Source organism: Leptonychotes weddellii, chromosome 3, assembly GCF_054177405.1.
Source record: "Leptonychotes weddellii isolate Sample4059 chromosome 3, ASM5417740v2, whole genome shotgun sequence".
Classification (NCBI taxonomy): Eukaryota; Metazoa; Chordata; class Mammalia; order Carnivora; family Phocidae; genus Leptonychotes; species Leptonychotes weddellii.
This window is the reverse complement of record NC_138371.1, coordinates 43,076,147-43,102,395: the sequence shown is the minus strand read 5'-3', so window position 1 is coordinate 43,102,395 and position 26,249 is coordinate 43,076,147. Positions and strand designations below refer to the sequence as shown.

The window sequence follows — 26,249 nt, the reverse complement described above, 5'->3', positions numbered from 1 at the left end:
ACTATCGTCGTCTTTTTTTTTTTTTTTTTTTTTTAAGATTTATTTATTTTAGAGAGGGAGTGTGCATGGTGGAGGGAGGGTTAGTGGGAGGGGGAGAGAGAATCTCAAGCAGACTCCCTGCTAAGCCTGGAGCCCAACTCAGAGCTTGACCTCAAACCCCACGATCATGACCTTGAGCCAAAAACAAGAGCCAGATGCTCAACCAACTGAGCCACCCAGGCACCCCTACAAGAGTCATTATTGTTTTTAAAAAATATGAAACGGGGAACATGCTGATGACCTTAGCAATATTTACAATCTTGGTTTATGGGAATCTTTGAGCTCGGTAAAATTGCATGCAAAATTTTTGCATATTTATGGGTCCATGCATTTGTATATGTGTGTGTTGGGGGGGTGGAGGTGAAGAGAGATCATTGATCCATCAGATTGTCAAAGGGATTAAAAAATGGCTGGCTCTGGTATAGAAAGGGGAAGCCTCTTTAGTGGAGTTTTATCGTAATGACCAGGATGGGCAAATTTGAAAGTTCATTTAATTTATATTTCTTTCCAGAAGGAGAGTAGATGAGTCTAGTATTAATGGGTGCTTCTATTCAAATGCCCCTCTTTCTTCTCTGTCTCCTTTTCCCTTCCATTCTATGCTCTCTTGTCTGTAGTTCCTGCCCTCTGCCGGCTTAAGACTCAGCATTTCGGCTCAATCTGCCTAGAATTTTCTCCTGTCTGCATAACTTCTATTGTTAAGGTAAGAGGAGCTTTCTGGTATCAGCTTAACTTTCACCTCTGTCAAGAACGATTCTGAGAGTCCATCATCTCTCATGGTTCATCTCCCCCTCCAATTTCCCCCCCTTCATTTTTCCCTTCCTACTATCTTCTTTTTTTTTTTTTAACAATGAATCATGGAACACTACGTCAAAAACTAATGATGTAATGTATGGTGATTAACATAATAAAATAAAATAAAATAAAAAAACAGGTCAAGAACCGTTAAAAAAACAAAACAAAACAAAAAAACCATTCTGGACCCTTGAGGTCTGGCTTGGTGTCCCTGCTCTGTGTTTCCATAGCATTTGACCTGTTGGAGCACTTTGGGCTCTCAGTTGAAATGGCCTGTCAACTTGTCCGCAGCCTCCCACTAGCCTTCCTGGCCCCTGTCAAGATCTTGTTCTGTTTGGCTAAACATCAGTGCTTTTCACCTTGATCAAGTATCAGGTACTCAGTTATTATGAAATAAGAGAATATTTTAAGTTGGCCTCAATCTCAATATTGTATCAGTTGCCGCATGATGTTTTTGCTTCTGATCCTTCTTTACACTGCCTCTGCCCTAATTTTGACTTTCTTTACTTGATCCTGAACTATTTCAGTAGCTACCTTCCATTTCTTACTATCCAAGTCCATTTTACAAATAGTTCCCGGTGAGATGGTCCACTCCTCACAAGAAAGTTCTTGTCACCCTGCTCAACCTTTCATTGCGTAAGCAATGGAATGCGATCCAGTCATCTCCCGTTGTTCTCAGACTCCTTTTCTCTTGCTTGTTACAACTGACTGTCATTCCCTTAACATTGCATTTATTTATTTATTTATTTGCAACTTTGGTGCCCTTTCTCATCTGTTCCTTCTTCCTTACGTGTCCATACTTCAACTTCATACTTTAAAATTTATCCCTTCCTTCAAGTTCAGCCTCAATTAATTCTTACTTGAAAACATCCCTCATTTAGAATTCGTATTTCCCTTTTCTGCATACCCATAGTACTTTGTTCATATTATTTTTGTACACCTTTCCTGCTGGATTTTCAACTACTTCAGACTTGAAACTGAGTAATATTACATATAATAACATACATAAAAATTTAGCACAGTTTCTGCACATGCTCCCTCTAGACCTGGCACTTTACTTGATGCCTGATCAGTATTCAGTGCATGTTTACTCAAGTGAATTTAATTGATACCTGAAGTTTTGAAAATATTGCAATGCTACCTCTGGACCTTTCTTTCGTATAAAATGCATACTTCGTATGCATTGTCGTATGTTTTGTCTTTTAAGATCTTTCAATTTCATGTTACTTTTTCCACGCAGAAAATAAATTAATGAATGATTTGTTTTGCTTGCAATTTCCCGGTCTGGCAATATATTGGTTATCTACTAATACTAGGTGCATCTTGTACGTGTCAGGGAATTGATGCTGTGCTAATGCTTTCCGCACTGGGTGTTCTCTCTTGTAGTACCTGATTTTCTGTTTCCTGGTCAGTATTCCTTTCAGATGTCTAATGACGGGGAAAAGGCTACATTGTACTAAGGTAGCAGAGAAGCATTGGAGAAAAGGCTGGGACTCCTTCTGTTTAAATCTAACCACTCTCCCAGCAGGGTGGGTCTCATCTGCTTTAATGAAATACTGACAGTAGGTTTCAAACCCTTTCTAAAAGACATGCTGAAGCATGTGTCTGGCAGGTTCTAAATAAATCCATTTTCTCTTTATTGATTTAAACATACTTTGCATGTAGAAAGAACAAGGGAAGAAAGCCTCTGTAAAAGAGAAAATGGATGTTTTATTAAATCCTTTCCACTTGATTTTACTGTGAATTCACCAATGCAGTCCCGAAACAACCAAAGGGTATAGATGTTGGGCTCTTACTGCTCTTTGTTAGGCTGTTGTTTGTGTATTTAATTTTCTTCATACGAGTCGCTCTCATCCTATCAAGAGGTATGAAGAAAAAACAAAACAAAGCAACTAATAATGTTGGGAGTAAAAGGTAAACTTAAAGGACAATAGAATGATTTCGAAACTTTACTGAATATTGTTTTTCATATTAACTCCCTGGGGAGATGGGAGCCGTCATGTTGATATATTGACTGCAGTAAAATAAAATATGAATGCTCTCCTGTTTACAGTATAAATTGGTAGCACTCTCTGGAAAGCATTTTAGTACTACAAATCAAGAAGCTTTAGACAGTTTATACTGTTGACCTATTTCTCCTCCCAACGAAATAGCTGAGAATTCAGAGGAACATTTATGTACATGGATTTTTAACTAAAGCATTGTTGGCAAATATAAAACATAGAAATGACTAAACATACACTAATAGGAGAAAGTTAAATGAATAGTAACCCATAGGATGTTCTTCAATAGTAAAATGTGGTAATTTTTAAAAATATTTAATACCATGGATGTATGCTCACGATATGATCTTAACTGAAAAAAAAAAAACAGCTCATAACAGTCTTTATTGGCTTCTTTATTCCTTCCTGCCTGTCATGCAAGCTCACTGCAGTAAGTCATGTCACATGTTGTGGCAAGCGAAATGGTATCCTGCTCCCCCCTCATAACCCAACTGATATAGTCAATATTAATTTGGTGAGTTTCCTTCGCACCTTACTTCACACTTATATAACCATATACACAGGTATACACATATATACAACATAATCTTAATTTTGTAAATCTTTTTTTTTTTTTTTTGGTATGCTTTTCAAAGTACTGGATGGAATCCAAATGACTTTTGAGAAATTGAATTAGGAAATAACTTTTATTCTCTATTTTTTCTGTATTTTCTAAATTTTCTATATACAACATTAAAAAAAAAAAAAGAAAAATATTGAGTGAAGCCAAACCCTTTTAAATAGGAGGACACGGAGATAAGGACTAACAATAACGATTAAGAGATGCAGCCACTCAGGTCAGTTTCTTTCACATCAGGATCCCACAACTCTGGTTCTCGGGGGTGCTCGTGCCTTTAGGGCTGTGCAACAGAGGGGCCACCAGCAAGCCACGGACTAAATGGGCACTCCCATTGCAATCCAAGAAAAGTAATTTAAATCCTTTTTTTTTTTTTTTAAAGATTTTATTTATTTATTTGACAGAGAGAGAGAGAGCGAGAGCAGGAACACAAGCAGGGGGAGTGGGAGAGCGAGAAGCAGACTTCCTGCCGAGCAGAGAGCCCGATGTGGGACTCGATCCCAGGACCCTGGGATCATGACCTGAGCCGAAGGCAGACGCTTAACGACTGAGCCACCCAGGCGCCCTAAATCCTTTTATATTAAAAGAAACAGAACAATTGAACTGAAGAGGATGGCGTTAGGTCATATCCCTCTCCCTTTGGGATATGCTTATTTTTTTATCCTAGGTCAGTGGTTCTCAACCTTGGCTGTGCATTAGAATCATCTGGGACCTTTTAAAAATGTGATTCCCGGGACCCCATCTGCAGTGATTGTGACTTAATTGGACTGGAGTGGGGGCTGGGAATACAGCAAAAGATCCCCCAGATGATTTTAATGTTTACACAGGGTTGAGAACCACTATCCTAGGCCAAGGGAGTTGAGTGTACTAGAAAAGGTAACAATAGTAACACATTATACATACTGATAATCTTGAGGTTTTGTAAGAGGTTCATTTAATATTTCACTTATTTGTTCATTCAAACAATTAGTCATGCATTCAGAGAACAGTTAAGTAGACACATGTGTGTTTATAACACATGTGTTTTTGAAAATCAGTTGTTTCCTGGAATGTTTATACTAAGACAATAAAGTGAACAGGCACATTGTAGAAAGATGTACATTCAGAATTCACCTATGACTCATTTCTTGCTTAACATTGTTAAATCCTTTTTAGGATGGCATATAAATAGCAATAACTTGATTCTCTTTTTGGTCTGAGTGACATAGTCCTCTTTAGACTTCATAAACTATACTAATTGGGAATACTTAAGAACACCGAGTCACTAAATTGCAAAGGAGGTTATAGTACTCTGTGTCCAAATGAAAACATACTTAAATCATCCCCAATGTGTTAGAGGTATTGTACCCTAGCTAACACACCTAACCCAATTTCCACTGGTACATTCGTGAGAGGGAACAGTGATGGTTCTCCAGAGTTCTTCTTGTTTCTCCCATATACGATTATGAACGTATTTGAAGCACCCAGGGGAAACATGAACTAGTCAAAGATTCCTAATGGTTATTCCTTTTAATAGCAATTTATTAAGAGACATAGGTCTTTGTAAAATAGATTTCATAAAAACTTTATATTAAAAATGTTCTTTAGTTATTTTCCCAAATGGGGCTTTTTCCCTTATAGCAGTCTTTTTGTTTTCACCTATATTACTTGTTTCCATTTTTATTTCCAACTTCAATTTTGGTTTCTTGGTGCTATGCTAGAGTATTATCCAACAAATTACTTAAAGTTGAGTAATAATTGGTGGAACCTAATCTTCATATAATTTCTTTTTGTTTTTTTAAAGAATTATTTGAAGGGGGGGAGTTGGGGGAGAGGGAGAGAGAGAGAGAATCCTCAAGTAGACTCTCCCAGAGTGTGGAGCTCAAGGTAGGGCTTGATCTCAGAACCCAGAGGTCATAACCTGAGCTGAAATCAAGAGTCAGACGCTTAACCAACTGAGCTACCCAGGTGCCTTTATAATTGCTTTCCTAAAGAAAAGCAACGATGGTTGCCCTAATCTTGTTTCTTGAAGTTCTTTCTCAGTGTTACAAGAATGAATATATCTGTTGAAAGAATGAACTGCAGGAAGAAGTGGTAAAGAATCAAAGAATTTGTACTTCGCTTGAAGTATGTAACTTACACATGGTCTGTGCACAGAAATGGTTGCTTACACATCTCCTTGTCCCACCCTCTACTTCAAGGCTCATCTACCTCATTTCACACATTTGCATCCTCCCTTGCAATTAAGTCCTTCTGAGCCAGTGGTCTTACTTACTGGTATCAGAGTAAATGTATTCATCCACTAATTCAGTCATTCATTCAAAATTCAGGATTGTTATTTGAGGATACAGGAGTAAATAAGACAAAAAAAGTCCATGATGTCAGAGAGCTAACATTCTAGAAGGGGAAACAGAAAATGAACATAATGAGTAAATTATGTAGTATGTTAAGAAGGGATTATGGCAGGGCGCCTGGGTGGCTCAGTTGGTTAGGCGACTGCCTTCGGCTCAGGTCATGATCCTGGAGTCCCTGGATCGAGTCCCGCATCGGGCTCCCTGCTCGGCAGGGAGCCTGCTTCTGCCTCTGACCCTCCCCCCTCTCATGTGCTCTCTCTCTCTCATTCTCTCTGTCTCAAATAAATAAATAAACTCTTTAAGAAAAAAAAAAAAAGGGATTATGGCAAAGGAGGGTGTGGGAAGAGTGTTAACAGCAGATTTTGTTGCTCAATTCTTGCAGGTGTCCAGTGGGGTCTTCGCATCATTGCTCCTTGGCTAGACCCTGGGAATGTGGCCCTTGGAAGGTTTATGTTACGGATGCCTGCTGTCGTATGTGCTTGGAACAATGGGGCATGCCGTTTGAGCTTGGCAGCCCTTTCCTTCACCTTCGTCTGAGTTAGGTGCCCAGTACTTCTGTGGCAGCCAGGACCAATGCGTTTTCAAACAAGTGAAAAACTGATCCTTCACTTTTCTTCTCTGGGCTCTAGGATCTTCTGTTGCCACATTTAGTCCCTCCATGTATCGCACAGTTTATAAAGGAATGTTGAGTGAATTTGTGAGTGAGTGAAGGAGTAACTCTCAGTGATTATGAGGCAGCATGAAAAATTGGGAAGAAAAGATAAAAGTCAGGATGGGAAATGACTCTGGAGTGAGCCTGGACAATGTGTCTTAGGAGCTAGAGTCCAACTGACTTATTTCCATTGAGGAAAAGGCCTTTTGGGTTGGGCAAGAAGGAACTGAGTCCAAGGGCTAAGGGCCCAGCCCTCTCATTTGTTCCCTCTTGAGTCGTTTGCAATGTGCTTATTTTTATTTTTTAAGCAGGCTCCGCAGCATGGAGCCCAACATGGGCTTGAACTCACGACCCTGAGATCAAGACCTGAGCTGAGATCAAGAGTCGGGCGCTTAACCACCTGAGCCACTCAAGCGCTCCTGCTACGTGCTCTTTTTATGTTATCCATGTCATTAGTTTTGGAGAATCATACTTGTTTAAGCCTCTGGTCGCAATGGAGAATATGTGTATTTTACTTGCTTTGTAACCTGTTTCACCTTTGGAGATAATGTCCTTATTCTATTTCTTTGATTTCTTCTTAGATTTGACATTTTCTCTGTAATATTAATTTACTGCAAATAAATTTGCTGCTGCTTCAAACAGGAACAGTTTTTTTTGTTTGTTTGTTTGTTAAATTCCAGAGCCAAGGGGCGCCTGGCTGGCTCAGTCGTTAAGCGTCTGTCTTCGGCTCAGGTCATGGTCCCAGGGTCCTGGGATCGAGCCCCGCATCAGGCTCCTTGCTCACCAGGGAGCCTGCTTCTCCCTCTCCTGCACCCTGCTACTCCGCCTTCTTGTGCTTTCTCTCTCTGTCAGATAAATAAAAAATTAAAAAAAAAAATTCCAGAGCCAAGAAGAATTTTGGATCCAATCTGGTACTTAAGCAATGAAGAGGAGACTTTTCTATTTTAGTGAGGTTTGGTTGTTTTTTGTTTTTAATTCAGCAGTCTTTTGTTCCTTTAAAAGAAGGCTATGTGTCCATGTTTGAAATGCTGTAAAGATTAAACTGTTGCAGCCCTTTCCACTCTGCTTTATAGAATGTGAATAATGTGGTCCTTTCTCTTTACAAGCTTCTTTGTTGTCCTTGCTTTTTTTCCTTATCTTTCAACCCTCCTTCCAATTAAAATAGGGCAATTGTGCTGGTACCCTAGGAGAAAGACTTGTAAAACTGCTGGTATTGTTTTGTAATAGTAAAAGTAAAACTTTTAGATTTAATCTTTGCCGTAATACAATTACATTATATTTATTTAGCAAGTTTTGTTACTTACATATTATCCTCTAGTGAAAATTTCCAAGTTAAATATTCTTATGAAAAAGAGGGAATAGTATTAATTTCCAAAAGGAAAAGGAAACTTAATATTTATTCGTTGTTGTGATTGTTGTAATAATATATTTCTCACTGATAACTGTGGGATTAAACTCAAATTTTACCCGATACGGGGGCTGGAAAGCCAGCTGTAACTCCAGGCGGCCTCTGTGGAAATCCTACAGTTACCATTCTTTGGCCACTTCTGATCTTCTCTGTCTTCCTTTCTCTACCTCTCTTCCTTCATTTCTCCTTTCTCCTTCTCTTCCCACTTTTCTTCCTGACCCTTGTTCCATTCATCTAGAGTACATATTCTGAACCCCTTACTAAACTCTGGCAAAACACAAGGTTGAGTTTGAAACAATATTGGCTGTGAAGAAACTTATTCCCAGATAAACAGAAGCAAAACATAGACCAGAATGTATCATGTGCCATTAGGCTAGTAGGTACAGAAGAGAAGGTCCCATCTGACTGAAATAAGGGCAAATTTATTTGAGCTAAACTTCGAAGAATGGAGTAGGATTTTGACGGCTAGAGACGGAAAGAAAGGGGGATGTATTTTCAGATAAAAGAAGGAAATGAATAATGTAGCAGGAAAGTGGGTCAATCTTGGATAGTGACCTTTGACCCATTTATGTGACAATATAGAGCACAAGTTGGGAAACTTTCTCTGGAAAGTGCCAGATAGTAACTGTTTATCTTTGTAGGCCATGTGGCCCCTGAGGCAACTATCAACTCTGCTGTTGTAGCAAAAACAGCCCCTAGGCCATACATAAATGAGTACTGTGGCAGTATGACGAGAAAACTTTATTTACAGGATTAAGTGGTGGGTCAGAATTGGCCGTAGGCTGTAGTTTGTCAATCCCTGAATAGATAAGGCTAGAAAGGAAGGTGGTGGCCAGATCTTAGATTTTAAATGCCAGGCTAAAGAGTTGGGAATTAATTTATATTGTCTTTAGTGAAACCATGATTGTTATGTCTCTACTAAAAGTTTTAAATACACAGACATTTAAATTTGGGACCAGATGTTTTCTGTTTACAAGATTTTTGTATGTTTACATTACAAGATATTTGTATAGTTAGCTCTAAATTATAATTTCTGTGACTAGATATCTTATATGAAAATGGTGAAGAATGAATAAAGCCTGATTTGGGTCATAGCCAGAAGTTTGTCATCGTTTGTGTTCTCACCACAAAGTCTCTACTATAATGAACCAAAAAGTCAGATTATGGAAAACAGGAGAGAATAAATGGGCAGGCGCTTTGGAGATCTGAAATAAAAATGTTGGCATTCTCCCTGTTCAAAAAATGATAGTGGGAATTGATTTTAAAGTAAATATTAAATTCACATTTTTTTGGATATTTTTAAAAACTACTTTATCAAGATATAACTGACATGTAAAAAGCAGTATATATTTAATGTATACACTCCATGAGTTTGGAGTATACCCATGAAACCATCAGCACCATCAAGGCCGTAGGCATATTCATCACCTTGCAAAGTTTCTTCCCATCCCTATTATTATTATTATCAATTCTTTTTTGTGGTAAGAACACTTAAAGATTTTCCCTTTAGCAAATTTTAAATATGTAATGCAGTATTATTAACAATAGGCATTATACTGTATAGTAGGTCTTCAGAACTTATCTTATGTAACTGAAACTTAGTACACTTTGACCACCACCTCCCCTTCCTCTCAGCCCTGGCAATCACCATTCTACTCTCTGCTTCTGTGAATTTGGTTATTCTGGATGCCACATATAAGCAAGATCATAACATTATTTATCTTTTTGTGTCAGGCTTATTTCACTTAGCATAGTGTCCTCCAGGTCCATCCATATTGTCGCAAATGGCAGGATTTCCTTCTTTTTTTTAAGGTGGAGTAATAGTCCACTATATGTATATACATTTTCTTTATCCATTCATCTACTGTTGTGCATTAGGTTGTTCCCATATCTTGGCTACTGTGAATAATGCTGCAGTGAACCTGGGAGTGCACGTATCTCTCTTCAAGATGGATACTTATTCTAGGAATTGTTGTGTACATAGATTCTAAATTAATCCTCAAGGCAAAACAGTGTCTTTTTAATGTTTGTATTCCCAATACCTGCTAGAGCAGATCTGGCTCAAAAAGAGCAGATCTTCCCAAAACCACAAATAACCTGTCAATAAACATTTGATGGGTGAAGTAATGTAGGTGAATATTTCTTTCTTTCTTTTTTTTTTTTAAGATTTTATTTGAGAGCGAGAACACGCAAGTGGGGTGGGGGAGGGGCAGAGAGAGAGGGAAAAGCAGACTCCCTGCTGAGAGGGGAGCCTGCCATGGGGCCCCCCAGGACCCTGAGACAGTGACCTGAGCTGAAAGCAGATGCTTAACTGACTGAGCCACCCAGTCACCCCTGTAGGTGAATGTTTCTAATTGTTCCCAACCAAGTATTTCATTCCACTATATTTTTATGCTCTTCATTTTTAGTCTCATTCTCATTAGAATGCATAAACCTCAGTAAAGTTTTAAAATTTATTTGTTAGAGTGTCGTATACTTAACAATTTGGTCTGTGATCTGTCTATAAAAGCTTTATAAACCTAACATGTTTTTAGCATTATATTCCTAGAGGAAAAAAAATGTTATATGTTAAATGAAATGATTGTACATGCTTGAAATATAATGGAAAAGAAGTAGGCTAGTTTTTGTACTGGAGAAATCTGAAAATAAGGTGGCTTTTCTGTGGGCACAGTTGTAACCTACATAATGGTAACAACATAATAAGATGATGTCAATTCTCTTGAAAAGAAGTGGGGTTATAATTTATCAGCCCACCCCACTTGAAGCTCTAGCTGACAGCCAAACAAATAGCTAGCTTTAGACCCTTCCTCAACTTTGAGTTACCTGTCTCTATCCTATAGCAAAACTATAATATAGTGTTGGTTCTAACATGCTTTTTCAGGAGCACTTCTTTATGTATACATTAGTCTTTTGAATTATAGTGATTCTCACTACTGAACAATGCTTTTAATCATGTGATAGTTAAAATTTTCCCCAGCAACCTTAGGACCATGCTCATTGATGTGCATTTTGTTTTTGTGTCTCTCAACAGCTAGATTATGTGTTTTCTAAGGGTTCGGTTGAAATCATTTGATATTGAGCCATTTTTAAACTAATGGTGACATATTGAAAAGAAGATTATGTGGGCAAGACATAATGATTATAATTAAGTGACAGAGAAAATACTGAGTGCAGGGAAAGCTGAAAAATGCAGTGGAGAAGGGTAGATAGATTATGGACCAAAAGCACCTGTGGTTGAAAATTATATATTTAACCACAGAATCTGCCCCATCTAAATGCCAAAGTATTTTTGTTGGAGAGAACCAGTAAGGGGGATTGTTATGGAGATTTTATATATATATCTGGATATATACATATATATATGGAGATTTTATATATATATATATATATAAACTTCTGGTTGCCAGGCCTGTTTGCCTGATCAGCTATTGACATCATGGAAGTCAGAAGCATCCTAATTAAGTCACGAATAGGCAATCTTTACAACTTTTCCTTTTATTTGGAGGAAAAAGAATTGTTCATGCTCCTTTAATTGCAGTGAGCAGGCCTCCAGCTGAGACTTTTTGTTTTTGTTTTTTTCAATGCTAGGTTTGCTGTTGCTTATGCTCACCCAGACAAACCAGGTGGGGGACTGGGGTGAGAGGCTCAGAGGGTCAGCAGCAAATCAAGCACTTCCTTCTCCGCACTGGATGGAAGGAAATAAGGAAGCTGCGGAATATGCTGAAAACCCGATCTAAGTCTTTTCAATGAGAGATGTGGCGAGTAGAATGCATGGGACTTGGAGTCAGATGAACTTGTCTGTGAATCCTGCCTCTACCCTTCTTAATTTGTGCAATTTTAGCCTTAGTTTCCTTGCCTTAACACGGGGGGAAAGTCTTGCAGGTTTGTATTAGGATGAAATTGGACAACATGTATAAAGTTTCTAGCACTGGGCTTGGTGTATGTGTGTGTGTGTGTGTGTCACAAATAACCACTAGTTTTTTCCAGTTTGAGCTAGAGAAGACTCTGCTGATCAGGGTTACATCCTGTCCTGAGGCTATGAGATCCAAGGTGCACAAAGCCAAAGTTTGACCTTGGCAAGTCATTTTTTTCCCTGAATTTGATATTCATTTTCTCATCAAATTTAGTCTTTAACATAATGATTACATGTGGAAAAATAAAATCATTCTGGATTAGAAAATGTTTTAGAAACATTTATTAATCAAACCCAGCTTCAGAATGTCAGGAGGCTTTAGTGTATCTTATTTTGGCAACTGTATTTTTACAGGATGAAACAGGTGGAATACACAGAGTTTTTTTAATGAATTTAGCTCAAGATCTTACTATACATTGGAATTTGAATTTAGCTCAAGATCTTACTATACATTGGAATTTGTCTATAAATCAAAGGCTCTGAGAATTTCTGAAATTAATCTTTGGAGCAAATGATTTAATCAAAATTCCCATTCCTGAATAAGCTGTTGTAGGAGCCATTGTAGGTATACTCGGTTGGAATAAGACCCATTATCAAATTTTATGAGAGAATCTTAATGCCCTTTTACTTATGTGCTGTCTCCTTCTCATATGCTTTATCCTATTTCTGGTACATAACATTACCCTTCCTTCACCTTCTCTTATGAAGGATAGGGTATCCCATTAAATAACACATCCTATGTTTACAGTTGTACCCTCTATCATTTAAGGTGCTTGCTTTGGAAGCAAGCAATCATGTCTGACTCTGGCTACAAGGAATAAAGGGCCTTTGGGGAGGGATTATGGTACAGCTCACGGATCAGCCGGAGGGGCTGTATGACCAGCCTTGGGAAGGAGAGGGGGCAGGGAGACTTGGGAAAGCACAGTGGGTAGGCACGCGTAGACTTTCTAAGATGTTTCCGTGCCAGAAACCACTAGCTTCTGTGTATCTTCAGCCACATTTTGAGGTCCTCACAGAATCTTTCTGGCCCCCATTAGTTAGGCACTTTGTGCCAGTGGCTCAGTGAATTTCATCGAGGGTTTAGGAGCTAGGAGGCTGGGGGAATTATTTTGAATGGGGCAACTTCTTGTCCTCCACACATAAATAGCTATTTGTACTCGGCAGACCTATTCAAGGATGTTTGGTTTAGGTGGCCATCCTGTCACATATATTACAACCTTTTATTTATGTTTTTACCCCAGTTATATTTCCCACTTGAGTTTGAGGCCATAGTTTAGCATGTGTATGTGTGTGTGTGCTGGGGAACACCCTTTTTTTCCTTTTTAATTGATGTTATATAAGCATTTCTCAGTAATTGCAACACCATATTCCTGGAGTTAATTTTAGTAGTATGACCCCAGGACTCCGTTACATGGCGTAAAGATGGCTTTGGAGTCATTCATGGGGACACTGAAGGCTGACGGGGCCTCTTAATGTATGTGAGCCTTGGGGCAGTCCACATTACCTGTCTGAATCCTCATTTTTTCACTGGTAAAGCGGACTTGATATCACACACGTTACAAAGGCATATGGAGATTTTTGTGATAATATACGTGCGAGGCTTGGCATTAGGAACATGTTTATACCCAGCCCTTCTTCATATTTTGATTTTAAATGTTACAAACATGATTTTTTTTTTATCTTTAGAGTAATGGGGTGAACGTATAAGATAATGTGAAACGATGCCTTATCTATTCTCCATATATATTTGAATATATATGAGATTGTTGTCCTGGAAATTAACAGTGTTTTAGACAGACTAACGGAACCTCATTTCAAGGAATGATGGTCTAGGATGTAATCCTCCCTTTCTTTCCCCAATTCATTCTCCCCATCTCTGCCCTCTAAGCTCTGGCTGGAGTCGCCTGCAGAGTTCAGTCAGGCAGCTATACGGGGCGGTAGCTCGAGAGCACAGGCTTGGAGGAGAGATGGTCCCAAGTTTGTGTCCTGTTTCCTTTCTCTGCTGTGGGTTGGCGGTGGCTGATTAACAGACTCCTTTAACCCGCAGCTACCAATATATATGACGAAGAAAACAGTAACGTTTCTGTAACGAGGGCTTTGAAGAGTAAATGGAACGATGCACTTAAAAATTAACACGATGCCTGGCTCATTAATGCTTAACATATTTTAGTTCTTGTGGTTATAATGATTATATATAGTACTAACATATTTTATTAAGATTCATGAGAGGAAATACACTAAAAATGTTTGTGTCCGAATATATATAAAATAGTGTTTGGGTAACATTTGACTTCAATTTTAGACTTTTTTTTTTAAAAAAAAGATTTTATTTATTTGACAGAGAGAGAGCGAGAGCAGGAACACAAGCAGGGGGAGTGGGAGAGGGAGAAGCAGGCTTCCCACCGAGCAGGGAGCCCGATGCGGGGCTCGATCCCAGGACCCGGGATCATGACCTGAGCTGAAGGCAGACGCTTAACCAACTGAGCCACCCAGGCGCCCATAAAAATTTTTTTTAATCTTTTTTTTTTTTTAAGATTTTATTTATTCATCTGACAGAGAGAGACACAGCGAGAGAGGGAACACAAGCAGGGGGAGTGGGAGAGGGAGAAGCAGGCTTCCCGTGGAGCAGGGAGCCCGATGCGGGGCTCGATCCCAGGACCCCGGGATCATGACCTGGGCCGAAGGCAGACGCTTAACGACCGAGCCACCCAGACGCCCCTTCAATTTTAGATTCTTGAAAGGATCAGAGCTCTTTTTTGCTTGCTAGATTATATCTTTCCTAGGACTGGGTGATTACTGCAGTAGTTCTACTTGTACTTAAAATGTCTTTGTTATGGTCCAAAAACAATTTAAAGTCTAGTTTATATTAATAAAGTTAGAATACATAAGGTGTAACAATAATTTGGTAGCTGATATTGCAGCTCAGTGTTGACGAGGATTTTTTACCTGACATGCTGTTCTTGCTAAAAATTTTGAGTAAAATGGGGTTTTGTAAATGTATAGCCACAAAATAAGTCCTTGTGAGGTATTTTTTTAAAAGATGTATTTACTTATTTTAGAGAGAGAGCACGTGTGCGGGGTGGGGGTTGGTACAGAAAGCGAGAGAGAGAGAGAGAGAGAGAGAATCTGAAGCAGACTCCTCGCTGAGTGGGGAGCCCGATGTGGGGCTCCATCTCAGGATGCTGAGATCATGACCTGAGGGGAAACCAAGAGTCAGACACTTAACTGACTGAGCCACCCAGGCAACCCTCTTGAGGTATTTTTTTACTGATGACTCTGATGTTTGTGAAATGGTCTCCAATTATGGAGTAATAATTTTTATTATTAATAATGATATTAAGTGAAAACCAACCACTGTGCTGAGCACATTTTTTGCATTATTTCATTTTATTACCTCAAAGTAGTTATTCTCCTGATTTTACAGATGAGCAAATGGACTTTGAGAAGTCAACTTCCCCCAAGTCACGTATCTAGGGAATGGCAGTGATTGACCTTGACTGACTCCAAAGCCCGTTAGTAGTGGAAGAGAAGTCATCTTTGGCAAAGATGTTGTGATAAATGCTTTACAAAGGCATTTGCATGGTGATACAAGTTCTTTTTAAACAAGACATTAACGTTGGGGAAATTCATGAACATATCGTCAAGATCTATAAAGCTGGAGGTTTAAGTTAGAAATAAGTTAATTTTGATTTTCCTCAATTTATTATCTTACTATGCTTTGTTATATATATTTAACAGATAATACTTTTTGACATTTTAAGGATATTGTTTTGATACTTTGTAATTTGAAACACATCCCTTGCTTTCCAGACAACAGAACAAAAAAAAAAGGAGCCAGCCATGCACTAGGTTTGGTGAGACTACATTTTATTCTAGGAACTTTGACTATATTTTGAATTAACTAGTAGCATTAGGATTAGTGAGGCCAAGTAAAAATGTGTTTTTCTGAAGAACGAACCTCCCTTCCCCTCAGATTCACTGCTTCCTTTTCCTTTTTTTATTGGCAGAAAAAATTGGAATAATAACACTGTCTTATTAATAATAAATTCAAATTTATTCAGTTTTAGAAAGAATAATGAACTTGTTGGAATGTTTTTATACCTATTTCTATCAATTCATCCATACATTATGTATTTCCAGATTTTATCAGCAGTTTTGTACTGTTATTGAGATGTCTTGAATGACATTTTAAGGTATAGCGACATATACATTCTAGGATCTAACATGCTGCCATTTCTGGCTTTTTTTCTCCTCCAGTGTCTGTATTTATGCTGAAAGTGCAGGTGAATGACATCATCAGTCGTCAGTACCTGAGTCAAGCAGTTGTAGAAGTGTTTGTAAACTACACGAAAACAAATTCCACAGTAACTAAAAACAATGGAGCAGTGTTGATAAAAGTACTCTATAAATTAGGACTCAGCTTAACCATTATTGCTTACAAAGATGGCTACGTGTTGACACCTCTGCCTTGGAAGACCAGAAAAATGCCAAGTAAGCACTTACACAGTGTTTTGCCTTTACTAAGTGTGAATGGTTTTTTGTTTGTTTGTTTTTTGGTTTTTTCTTCTTTGGGAATCTTTTGCTCTGGTGAACTGAAAATGGGAAAATCTATGTGAAGTCAATACAGAGAGGTTAGAAGGAGTGCCAGTTTGAAGAAAATATGTTTTAATTAATTAATTAATTAATTAATCTATCCTACAGAGGTTTGAAGGAATCCTGAGCAAGAGCTCTGTTCAGGTACAAAGCTTGTCTGCAGGTGGCGGAGAGGGGCTTGGTATGCCCAGAGGGTTAGCCAGAAGCAGGGTGGGCCAGATGAAGAAAGGATGCTCTCAAAAGAGGAGGCACAAAGTTTAGATTTATGTGCTGAATAATAAGGCAGTTATTACAGATTCTTGAATACCATAACTGTAAGTTGTTTGGAAACTGAATTTATTTAACAGTGTATGACATTTAGGCCAAAAGCAGGGAGCCTTGTTCCAAAGCTGTGGTTGTACTCCTGGTGGGTGGTAACCACAGCCTGATGCAAGAGAGGGGGTGAAAAGAAGGTGAGTACCAGAGGCATACTGAGCAAAGAATTGGTAATTACTGTGTAACCATTTCACAATATATACACATATCAAATCATCACGCACACCGTAAACTTACACTGTCATGTCAATTATATCTCAATACATCTGAGGGGAAAAAATAAGAATTGATAGGACTTAGTGTGACTAATTGGCTATTGGGAAGTACAGGCCATACAAGATACTAGAATGCAAGTCTGGCTGATTGGAAGTGTGATACATTAGGTAATCTATCTTTTTTCTTTTTTTTTTAATTGTGATGGTTCTTATTAGAATTTAGGTACTTTATTTGGTTTCACATTGGAAACATTTAAATTCTTGAACCACTGTTCAAGTTTAGAATGAGAAAGAAAATGGAAAATGAATTAGATAAACTAAGATTCCTGTGAATGAGATTTAATAAAATCATGACTCAAAAGTCTGAATAGGGATATGTCTAAGGTGAATTCATGGTCTTACATGCTTTAGTTTTTTTTAAAAGACAGAAATCAAGCACAATTAATCACTAAATGAAAGTTAGAAGAATAATGAAAGAAACCAAAAGTAAGATGGGAAAAAGGAAATAAAGATGAAAGTAGATGAACATTAATTAGAAAATATAAAGAAGATGGGCGCCTGGGTGGCTCAGTTGGTTAAGCGACTGCCTTCGGCTCAGGTCATGATCCTGGAGTCCCAGGATCGAGTCCCGCATCGGGCTCCCTGCTCAGCGGGGAGTCTGCTTCTCCCTCTGACCCTCCTCCCTCTCATGCTCTCTCTCATTCTCTCTCTCTCAAATAAATAAATAAAATCTTAAAAAAAAAAAGAAAATATAAAGAAGAGATAATTGACAGAATGCTAGTTCTTTGAAATAAATTACACATGCATCTGGCTAATCTAAACAGGCAAGTAAAAGACAAAAATATATATAAAATTTTAAAAACCATAAAAATGTTCTATATCAAATTTGATGGCAATAATCTTAAATAATCTTAAAAAACCTAAAACAATTTTGTGATATTATAAATGATTATGTTGATTTTAGATGAGGTAGACTAATAGCCATGGATAAAATATCCTGAGTAAAAATAGCTTGATTCAAAGACTATTAAAAAAAAAAAAAGGTACTCCAAATCATTTTATAAAACCAGTACAGCCTTGATTCTGAGACCTAACAAAGGTAATGCAAAATTAAATGCTCTAATATGTGCTCTCTCTCATACATACAAATACTCTTCTATAGACCAATCTTACTTATAACTCTAAATACAAAAATCCTAAACAGAATAGTAAAAAAGAATTTCACCATTATTTAAATAGAGATTTCTGTTAAGACCAAGTAGGATTTTTCTTTACAGGATTATAAGGATGTCAAATGTGTCATTCTATTAATTTTACATATCATATTAGAACTATCAGATGATAACACTGAAATGCAAACTGTCTGAAATGCATTTTATGAGTTCACCATCTGTGCATAACTAAGAACATAAAAGCTCCATGAAAACTAGGACCACAAAGATCTCCTTAACATGGTAAATATCTCAAAATCACACTAACTATAAAATATTAGAGGTGATCCTAATAAAATAAGAAACTGAACACAGATGTCCATATTATTTTACATTACAGAAGTTCTTAACAGAGCAAATATATATCAACAGACCAAAAAAGGGGAATAGCTATTAGAAAGAATCAAAACATTTACTATTTCCAGTTATCATCATATCCCTGGAAAATTACAAAGCATGAATCTTAAAATGCTCAAAATTAATGGAATTAATGGAATTTGACAGAATTACTGAGTGTGGAATAAGCATTGGTACAAATCAATACATATTCTTATATACCAGAAGTAGTCAGCGGTTATGGAAAATAATGAAATCCCTCTCAGAACAACAAGGGCAAACAAAATATGCGGGGAAACCTAAAAAAAAGTGTGAAAAACCATGGGTTTGGGAAAATAAAACTACCAAATGTTACTGATAGACCTTAAAAAAAGAAAACTAAAAACTAAAACCCTGGGTAAATGGCAAAACATTATAATTTCTTTAGAAAGCCTGAATATTGTAAAGATTTCAGTTCTTCCTAATTTATAGATTTTAATGCATTAAAAAAAATCCTGGCTGAATAATCCTCAGAGAATAAATGTATAAAAAAACCTGGAAATCATTTTAAAAGAATATTTATTAGAGGCAATTTGCCGTTTCAAATAACTAAAATATTATATAGCTACACAATTAAAACTCTGTGATACAAATCAGATACTAACATGTATAAGAAAATGTAATCTATGATAAGGTACCATTATAAATCAGTGAGAAAAGGCTGAGTATTCAGTAAGTAGTGTTAGGATGTTTTGGTTAATTATCTGGAGTAAATGAATTAGGTTTCATATTCCAAATATATTTCTCATAGAGTTCAAATGTGGAAAATCAAATCCTATTAAATACAAGAAAATTTAAAAAACTACGTGATTTTTTAAAAATTAGGATGGCCTGCATAAACTTAAAAGTAATGAAAGAGGTCATAAAAAGCAGATTTCACTATTTTTAAAAAAGGTACTATATAGCATGGTGACTATGGTTAATGCTGTATTGCATATTTGAAAGTTGTTAAGAGAGTAGATCTTAAAAGTTCTTATCACAGGGAAAAATGTAACTATGGTGGTGGATGTTAACTAGACTTACTGTGATCATTTTGCAATATATACAAACACTGAATCATGTACACCTGAAGCTAATAAATTGTTAATTATATCTCTAAGAAATAGGTCCAAGGAAAAACATGAGACAATAAGAAGTAATATATTTTTTTAAAGATTTTTATTTTTTTATTTTTTATTTATTTGAGACAGAGAGAATGAGAGACAGAGAGCATGAGAGGGAGGAGGGTCAGAGGGAGAAGCAGACTCCCTGCCGAGCAGGGAGCCCGATGCGGGACTCGATCCCGGGACTCCAGGATCATGACCTGAGCCGAAGGCAGTCGCTTAACCAACTGAGCCACCCAGGCGCCCAAGAAGTAATATATTTTTAAAAGATCTGAGAGAGAGAGCAAGTGAGAGAGTGCACAAGGAGGGGGAGGGGCAGAGGGAGAGGCAGAGAATCCCAACGTGGGACTTGATCTCACAACCCTGAGATTATGATCTGAGCCAAAACCAAGAGTCAGACGCTTAACCCACTGAGCCACCCAGGTGCCGGTAGGAGGACTATTCTTTTTTTTTTTTTTTTTAAGATTTTATTTATTTATTTGACAGAGAGCGAGAGACAGCTAGAGAGGGAACACAAGCAGGGGCAGTGGGAGAGGGAGAAGCAGAATCCCGGCTGAGCAGAGAGCCCGATGGAGGGCTCGATTCCAGAACCCTGGGATCATGACCTGAGCCGAAGGCAGGCCCTTAACAACCAAGCCACCCAGGCACCCCAGAATATTCTTAATATGCAAATAATTCATACAAATTAGTAAGAAAACACCAAGGCCCTGGCTAAATAAATAAGGTAAATGGACAAAATTATGACCTAGCAATTTTCAAAAAGAGAAAAACTAATGATTTGTCACTAAATGTGACAAAATGTTTTATCTTCGTAAGAGTCTCAGATTTGTACACCAAAGACATACACATTTCTTAGATTCTTCACCTTAGAAACATTTTTAAAAAGTGCATGCTCAGTGTTGACAAAGTGAGGTGTGATGAGTATCCTCAAACATGGCTGGTGGAAGTACAAGTCAGCAAAATGATCTGGATAACAACTTTGAAATATGTGTGTCAAAAGTCTTCAAAATCTTCATAACCTTTGACCAGTATTCCGCTGCTAGTAATCTCTCCTAAAAACAGATAGATAAATAACTAAATTTGACAGATATTCATATACAAGGATGTTGATTATTTTTGCAATAATAGTGAAAATGAAAACAATCTAAGTATATATTAGTATAGTGGTTCAGTAAGTCTTGATACTTCAAGAAATGAAATATGTGACCTTGAAAATGTTAGAAAAGGTTTCTATTGAGGGACAGAAATGCTTATGATATTACCTTAAATGAAAAAGTAGGGTAAAAATATTGTGTATATAATATTATACTATTTTTTAAAAAAATCACAGGAAAAAATCCATAAAGAGTATACTGAAATTTAATAGTTATTGTCTTTGTTGTGGGATTGTGATGACCATCACTTTGTTCTCCTTATTTCTCAACCTTTCCATAGTGGATATTCATCCCTTTTATAATGAGAAACATTTTGTCTGTGAAAGGAAATCTACATGTAAATTTTAGTGAAGTTCAGAAGATTTTCCTCAGGTTTCATAACCTTAAACTGTCAGGGCTGCCCCCATTTTAAGCTACCTGTGACTGAGAGAGTGGCCAAATATGGGAAAGTGCCCTAATTACAATCATCTCAAGGTCCAAGCTACTACCCTAACACTTTCTCTCCAATCTAATAAAGCCATTAATTAGTCTATTAATGGCTTCTGAATTGAAATTACACTTTTGCCTGGTAGTCTTCTTTTCCTATTGCAGGAAAAAGTATATTTTGTTTTATATCCATTCATATCTTTTTGTGTTTTATCTTCTTTTTTCTATTTCCTTTACAGCTCTTTGAAATATCTTAAAACATGAAAAGTATTCCCATGCAAATCTGTTTTATCCTGTCCTAAGTGATTTAGGGATATTATGTTATTTCTATTAAATTCAAATACTTATACTGGATAGAGGAAAGCTATCAAATGAGAACTCACTTTTAGTAAGTTTATTTGATCTGTTCTTATAAAATGGTCTTTTGTTCCTGCTGCTTCTGACCTTGAAATAATGTAGTTATCTTTCAGGTCCTCTGCACTTGTCGCACCAGTTACTGAAGGCGCCTACTCTTGCAGGCAGATCTGGCCTCCTCCTGCATTACTAACAATGGTTGCCTGTGGATCATTTGTTCATTATTTGTTCAACTGTTTTCCTGCTCTGCCAACCCAGAGGCTGGCAAGCCCTACTGTGTGATGAAGCGCACTGCGCCCTTATGCAGGAAGTTTAAAAAAAAACAAGCAAGCAGTGGATGTAGTCTCTATCTCAGAGAACCTTGAATTGTGGAGCCAAGATTTTTTAAAAATCATTAGAAGGAAATAACAAGTAACCATTATATAGAGAAAATAGCAGAGGATTCTTCAGGATTATTCAAGCATTTAACCAGACCGTATATAACTGGGGTTAGGGAACATCAGTAGTCACTTTGGTACAAACTACTGGAAATAGGCTTAAGTAAAATAAAATTGACCCCTGGCCTTTTTTTCTCACTTTATTGTATCTTCTATTTCCCCCCTCCATCATTCTTTACATTTATGTTTCCTTGTTTCCACAGTTCCCCCCGCCCCTTGCCCCCACATTTTAGGGACTGCTGGAATAGACTATATTTACCTAGTTTCCCCCACATTTAATTAAACATTTTAATTGTGCTATATTTCACAGTATATTCATCAGTTACACTTTCACTGTTCCCGCAAAGCCAAGCAAATATATGGCTCTTTGAAGACACTGTTTTAATTACTGGGAAATTAGCTGGTAAGTACAACTCTTTTCAGCTCGTAAGTAAAAACTTAAAGTGATTATTATCACTTGAATTATGTAACTGTACTTCACTAGTGAATCAATGTTGGTTATCCCTTGGAAAAAACCCTAAATTGATCAGGGAGGATTAGTACTGCTCTAAGTTGATCTGAACTGATTCTTATTTCACTGTCAGACTACAGTATGGGGTTTTGTGGAGCGGGACTCGTCCTTTACCATTTTAGCACCACCACCACCTCCCACCCCTGCCCGAGTAGGTACATTTGACTTTTGGAAATGTTGCACAGAGATTCTCAACTTCTTTTCAAAACACGTCTCTCACTGGGCTTTAGTGGTTAGTGAAATTGGGAAAACTTTAGGATTCTCTAATTTGCAGGCACCTTCATCCCTGCATCTAGCATTAAGCCTGCTGCCTGAGCAGGGAAAAGCCCGAGACCAGGTAAGGTCTTTCCTCAGCAGATGGGATTTACCCCACTTGCATATACCACAGGAAGCCTTATTTTAGGTCTGATTCAAGCTGTGGTCTCCAGTTTCACTTTACCAACCACAAGAAAGACTGTTTCAGGCTTACCTCTCCCCCCACCTCCGCCCCTCCATCTTCTTTAATAGTCCTTAGGGGGAACCCCAGCATTTAGTCACTCTTTTACTGCATATTGTATAAAACCTCTATAGAACCTCTATAGATGACAACAATTTGCCTTTTTTTTTTTTTTTTTTTTTTGTATTGGGGAATTAATGTTTAGGACTGAGCATAATAGGAATGACTGGTAGAAGCAGAAACTCTTCAAAAGTAGAGTCCAGTAACAGTCATGGTAAAAGAAATTGTGAAAGTTCATTTTCAGAAGGTATCTTATTTATTTCTAAAGTATTAAAAAAGAAATATTATTTGGGAAAAAAATTAAACTCAGGCATGATTAATTTTGGAGTCATTTACTGAGGAAAGTAGCAGAACTCGAATGCATTTAACTCTTGAACTCGAATGCATTTAACAGAATTGTGAGCTGCCGAGTTTGCTGGTGAACGGCCAAATGGGTGCACATGGCATTCTGCATAGGCGGATGACAAATAAATTGGAACTACTGACGAGAGAGAGGCTACATTTTATGCTGTTGGGACCTTAACAAAAACAGTCCCTCTTCAGCATTGTGCATAGACGGATGACAAGTAAATTGGAACTACTGACGACAGAGAGAGGCTACATTTTATGCTGTTGGGACCTTAACAAAAACAGTCCCTCTTCAGCAATTTGTTTTGGTTTTGTTTTGGCACCTTCCTAGTCCTTACTGTCCTCTTCAAACCCCATTACAAATTGTAATTTCCTCCAGAATATATGAAATGGATTAGTGCGAACGTGTCCATGGGCCACTCTTTTGCATTTTACCAAGCAATAGTGAACAGTCATTTGTCTGGAAAATACTAGCTATGTCTTGGTGCGTCTCCATAACACGGAGCTCTCTTGAGGTCTCAGATCACTTCCTTTTACTGCCTCATTTCCCTGTTGATAGGGCTAATGAGGAAGGGATGGATGCATGCAATTCCTAAGAATTAGGGATATTAAGTGGCCATGGCACAGTTCAGCAAAATTATTTTGATAGGATAACTTACCATCCAAATTCCCGTTTTGTCCACTGACACATTTTTTTTTTTTCCCGACTCCATTTTAGGGTCGGGTATTGCATTCAGTTTTCATGTCTCAGTTAGCTTCCATTAATCTGAAATTCAAGACACATTTTAAACGAGTAATGTGTAGATAGTATGGGTAAAGTGATCAGACGGAAGGTATAAGATTATTTAAACAATTAACGATTAAATTTAACAATTTAACCAAACAAGAATAATGTAAGTATGTTGTTTTTATTTATATCCCTTATTTTCCAGGTATTATTTTTCTAGCTTCATATGTAAACTACATACTGATTTTGATAATTATATTATATTTTATTTATCATGTAACTATTTAGAAACTGGAACTTTTAAAATTCTAATAATTTAACTGATTGCTTCTGTCTTTATCAGTGGCCTTTAAAGTCAAAGCAATAGTTGATGTTTTGATAAGTTTTAGTGATTTAAGAGTTGACCCTTAGATTGTTAAAAATACATTAATTACAGAAGTATCAATAGTGTGAGTTCTCACTCCCTAAGTTATATTAAAGAATAGTCAATTCAAAGTTATTAACATGAGATAACATTTATAAATGGAATGACACGTGGATTGGTTCCAGCCCATTCTGGAATGCACCATTAACTCTACTCCTGTTACAGAAATGAAACCCCAAGTGAACCATATGGACTAAAATGGTATGTGGGTCCCTGGAGTGAAACCCAAAAAAAGGGTGAAGAAATTCTGGACAGAAGAATCAAGCAGTTTCTAGGGTAAAGGGCCTTGTGTGATCTAAAGAAAGGAAGATTTCTTACTTATTTCAGTTTTGAATTTAAAATAGTAATTATGAGATGTTAAAGTGTCCTAAGCAATGATGCTCTGCTTGATATGCATTTGTCTATTTGTTAATGAGGTTTCCCTTTTCCAGATGCCAAATCTCAACCAAGTGTTCAGTTTTCAAAAGCCTTAATTAAACTACCCGACAACCATCACATTAGCAATGTAACAGGCTATCTTACAGTTCTACAACAGTTTTTGAAATTGGACAATTTCCTGTATACAACTGGAATTACTCTCAATAAATCAGGTATTATCTACTTTTTACATAATCATAGTTAATAGAAATAGTACATAAAGCTAGTTATTAAAATGTTTATAGGAAATTCCCTTTTATCCAATGAAAAAGGTTATACCAGAATCTTCTGCATACTTTATATTAAGTTAATGGAAAATTTAAGTTGCAGGATATTTCTATCCAAAGGAGGTAAACAACGTATAGGAAATAGTAATATGTTGTATAACTTTGCAAGTTAAAAAATATATTTAAAAATGAAAATTTGATTTATACATATTTTTATAATTTGACCTTCCAGTCAGTCTTATCCAATTGATTATAATTGTTAGACAAAAAAGTTTATAGATTAGAGTAAGCAATTGGAAGTTTTTCTTAAATATATTTGATATTCCCTATGAGTAAAATTATAAATATTTTAAAAATATATACCGTTGACCCTTGAACACTGCAGGGGTTGTCCCCCCCACTGTTAAGACTTGTATAACTTTTGATTCTCCAAAAACTTAACTACTAATAGCCTACTGTTGACCAGAAGCCCTACCAGTAACAGTCTATTAAAACATGTTTTGTATATGTGTTACATACTGTATTCTTACAATGAGCTAGAGAAAGGAACATGTTAAAATCGTAAGAGAAAATACATTTATAGTACTGTATTTATTAAAAAGAGTCCACGGAAGTGGGCCTGCTCGTTCAAATCCATGTTGTTCAGGGGTCAGCTGTGTCCCAGATTCAGCAGCGTCTATGTACCTATGGCTGTCATGACCTAAAAGGTAAGAGGATGATGGGGTTTTACACTTGGTTTAATGCACCCATGAATAAACCCCGTAAAAATCTCTTTCCTCTGTATGTCCACATTTGTGCCACCAGTTCTGCCACTTGTTGCAACATATAACTGACTCTCCACTGTTTTTAAAAATCACCTCAGACAATCTGTAATTTTGATGACTTCAGTTGTGTCATATTCTGGTCCATTTCATTTGTGGAACAACCGGAAATTAGAGTAATAAACATGTAGATGTCTTGGTTTTGTTTTCTTTCTTGCCTGCTGTAGCGATGCTCCAGCAAGATGACCCTCACTGTTCTGTTACAGGCCTGTGTTTCCTACTGCACACACCTGCCTCAGGACATTCCGGAGTCCAGCAAGCAGGGCTGGCCCTCACACAGGCAAGCTCTCGACAACAGACAAGAGTACAAAGAGCGTAGGGGCGCCTGGGTGGCTCAGT

General features: G+C 37.3%; 1 protein-coding gene across 1 annotated transcript in view; it reads left to right on the top strand.

The window, feature by feature from the left end:
- Positions 1–26,249, top strand: part of FAM171B (family with sequence similarity 171 member B) — a 63,488-nt gene that overhangs the window by 20,582 nt on the left and 16,657 nt on the right. Inside the window, exons 2-4 of the mRNA XM_006726946.2 lie at positions 16,014–16,247; positions 22,250–22,342; positions 24,877–25,035. Of these exons, the coding sequence (XP_006727009.1) occupies positions 16,014–16,247; positions 22,250–22,342; positions 24,877–25,035 (486 nt within the window). The remainder of the gene's footprint in view (positions 1–16,013; positions 16,248–22,249; positions 22,343–24,876; positions 25,036–26,249) is intronic.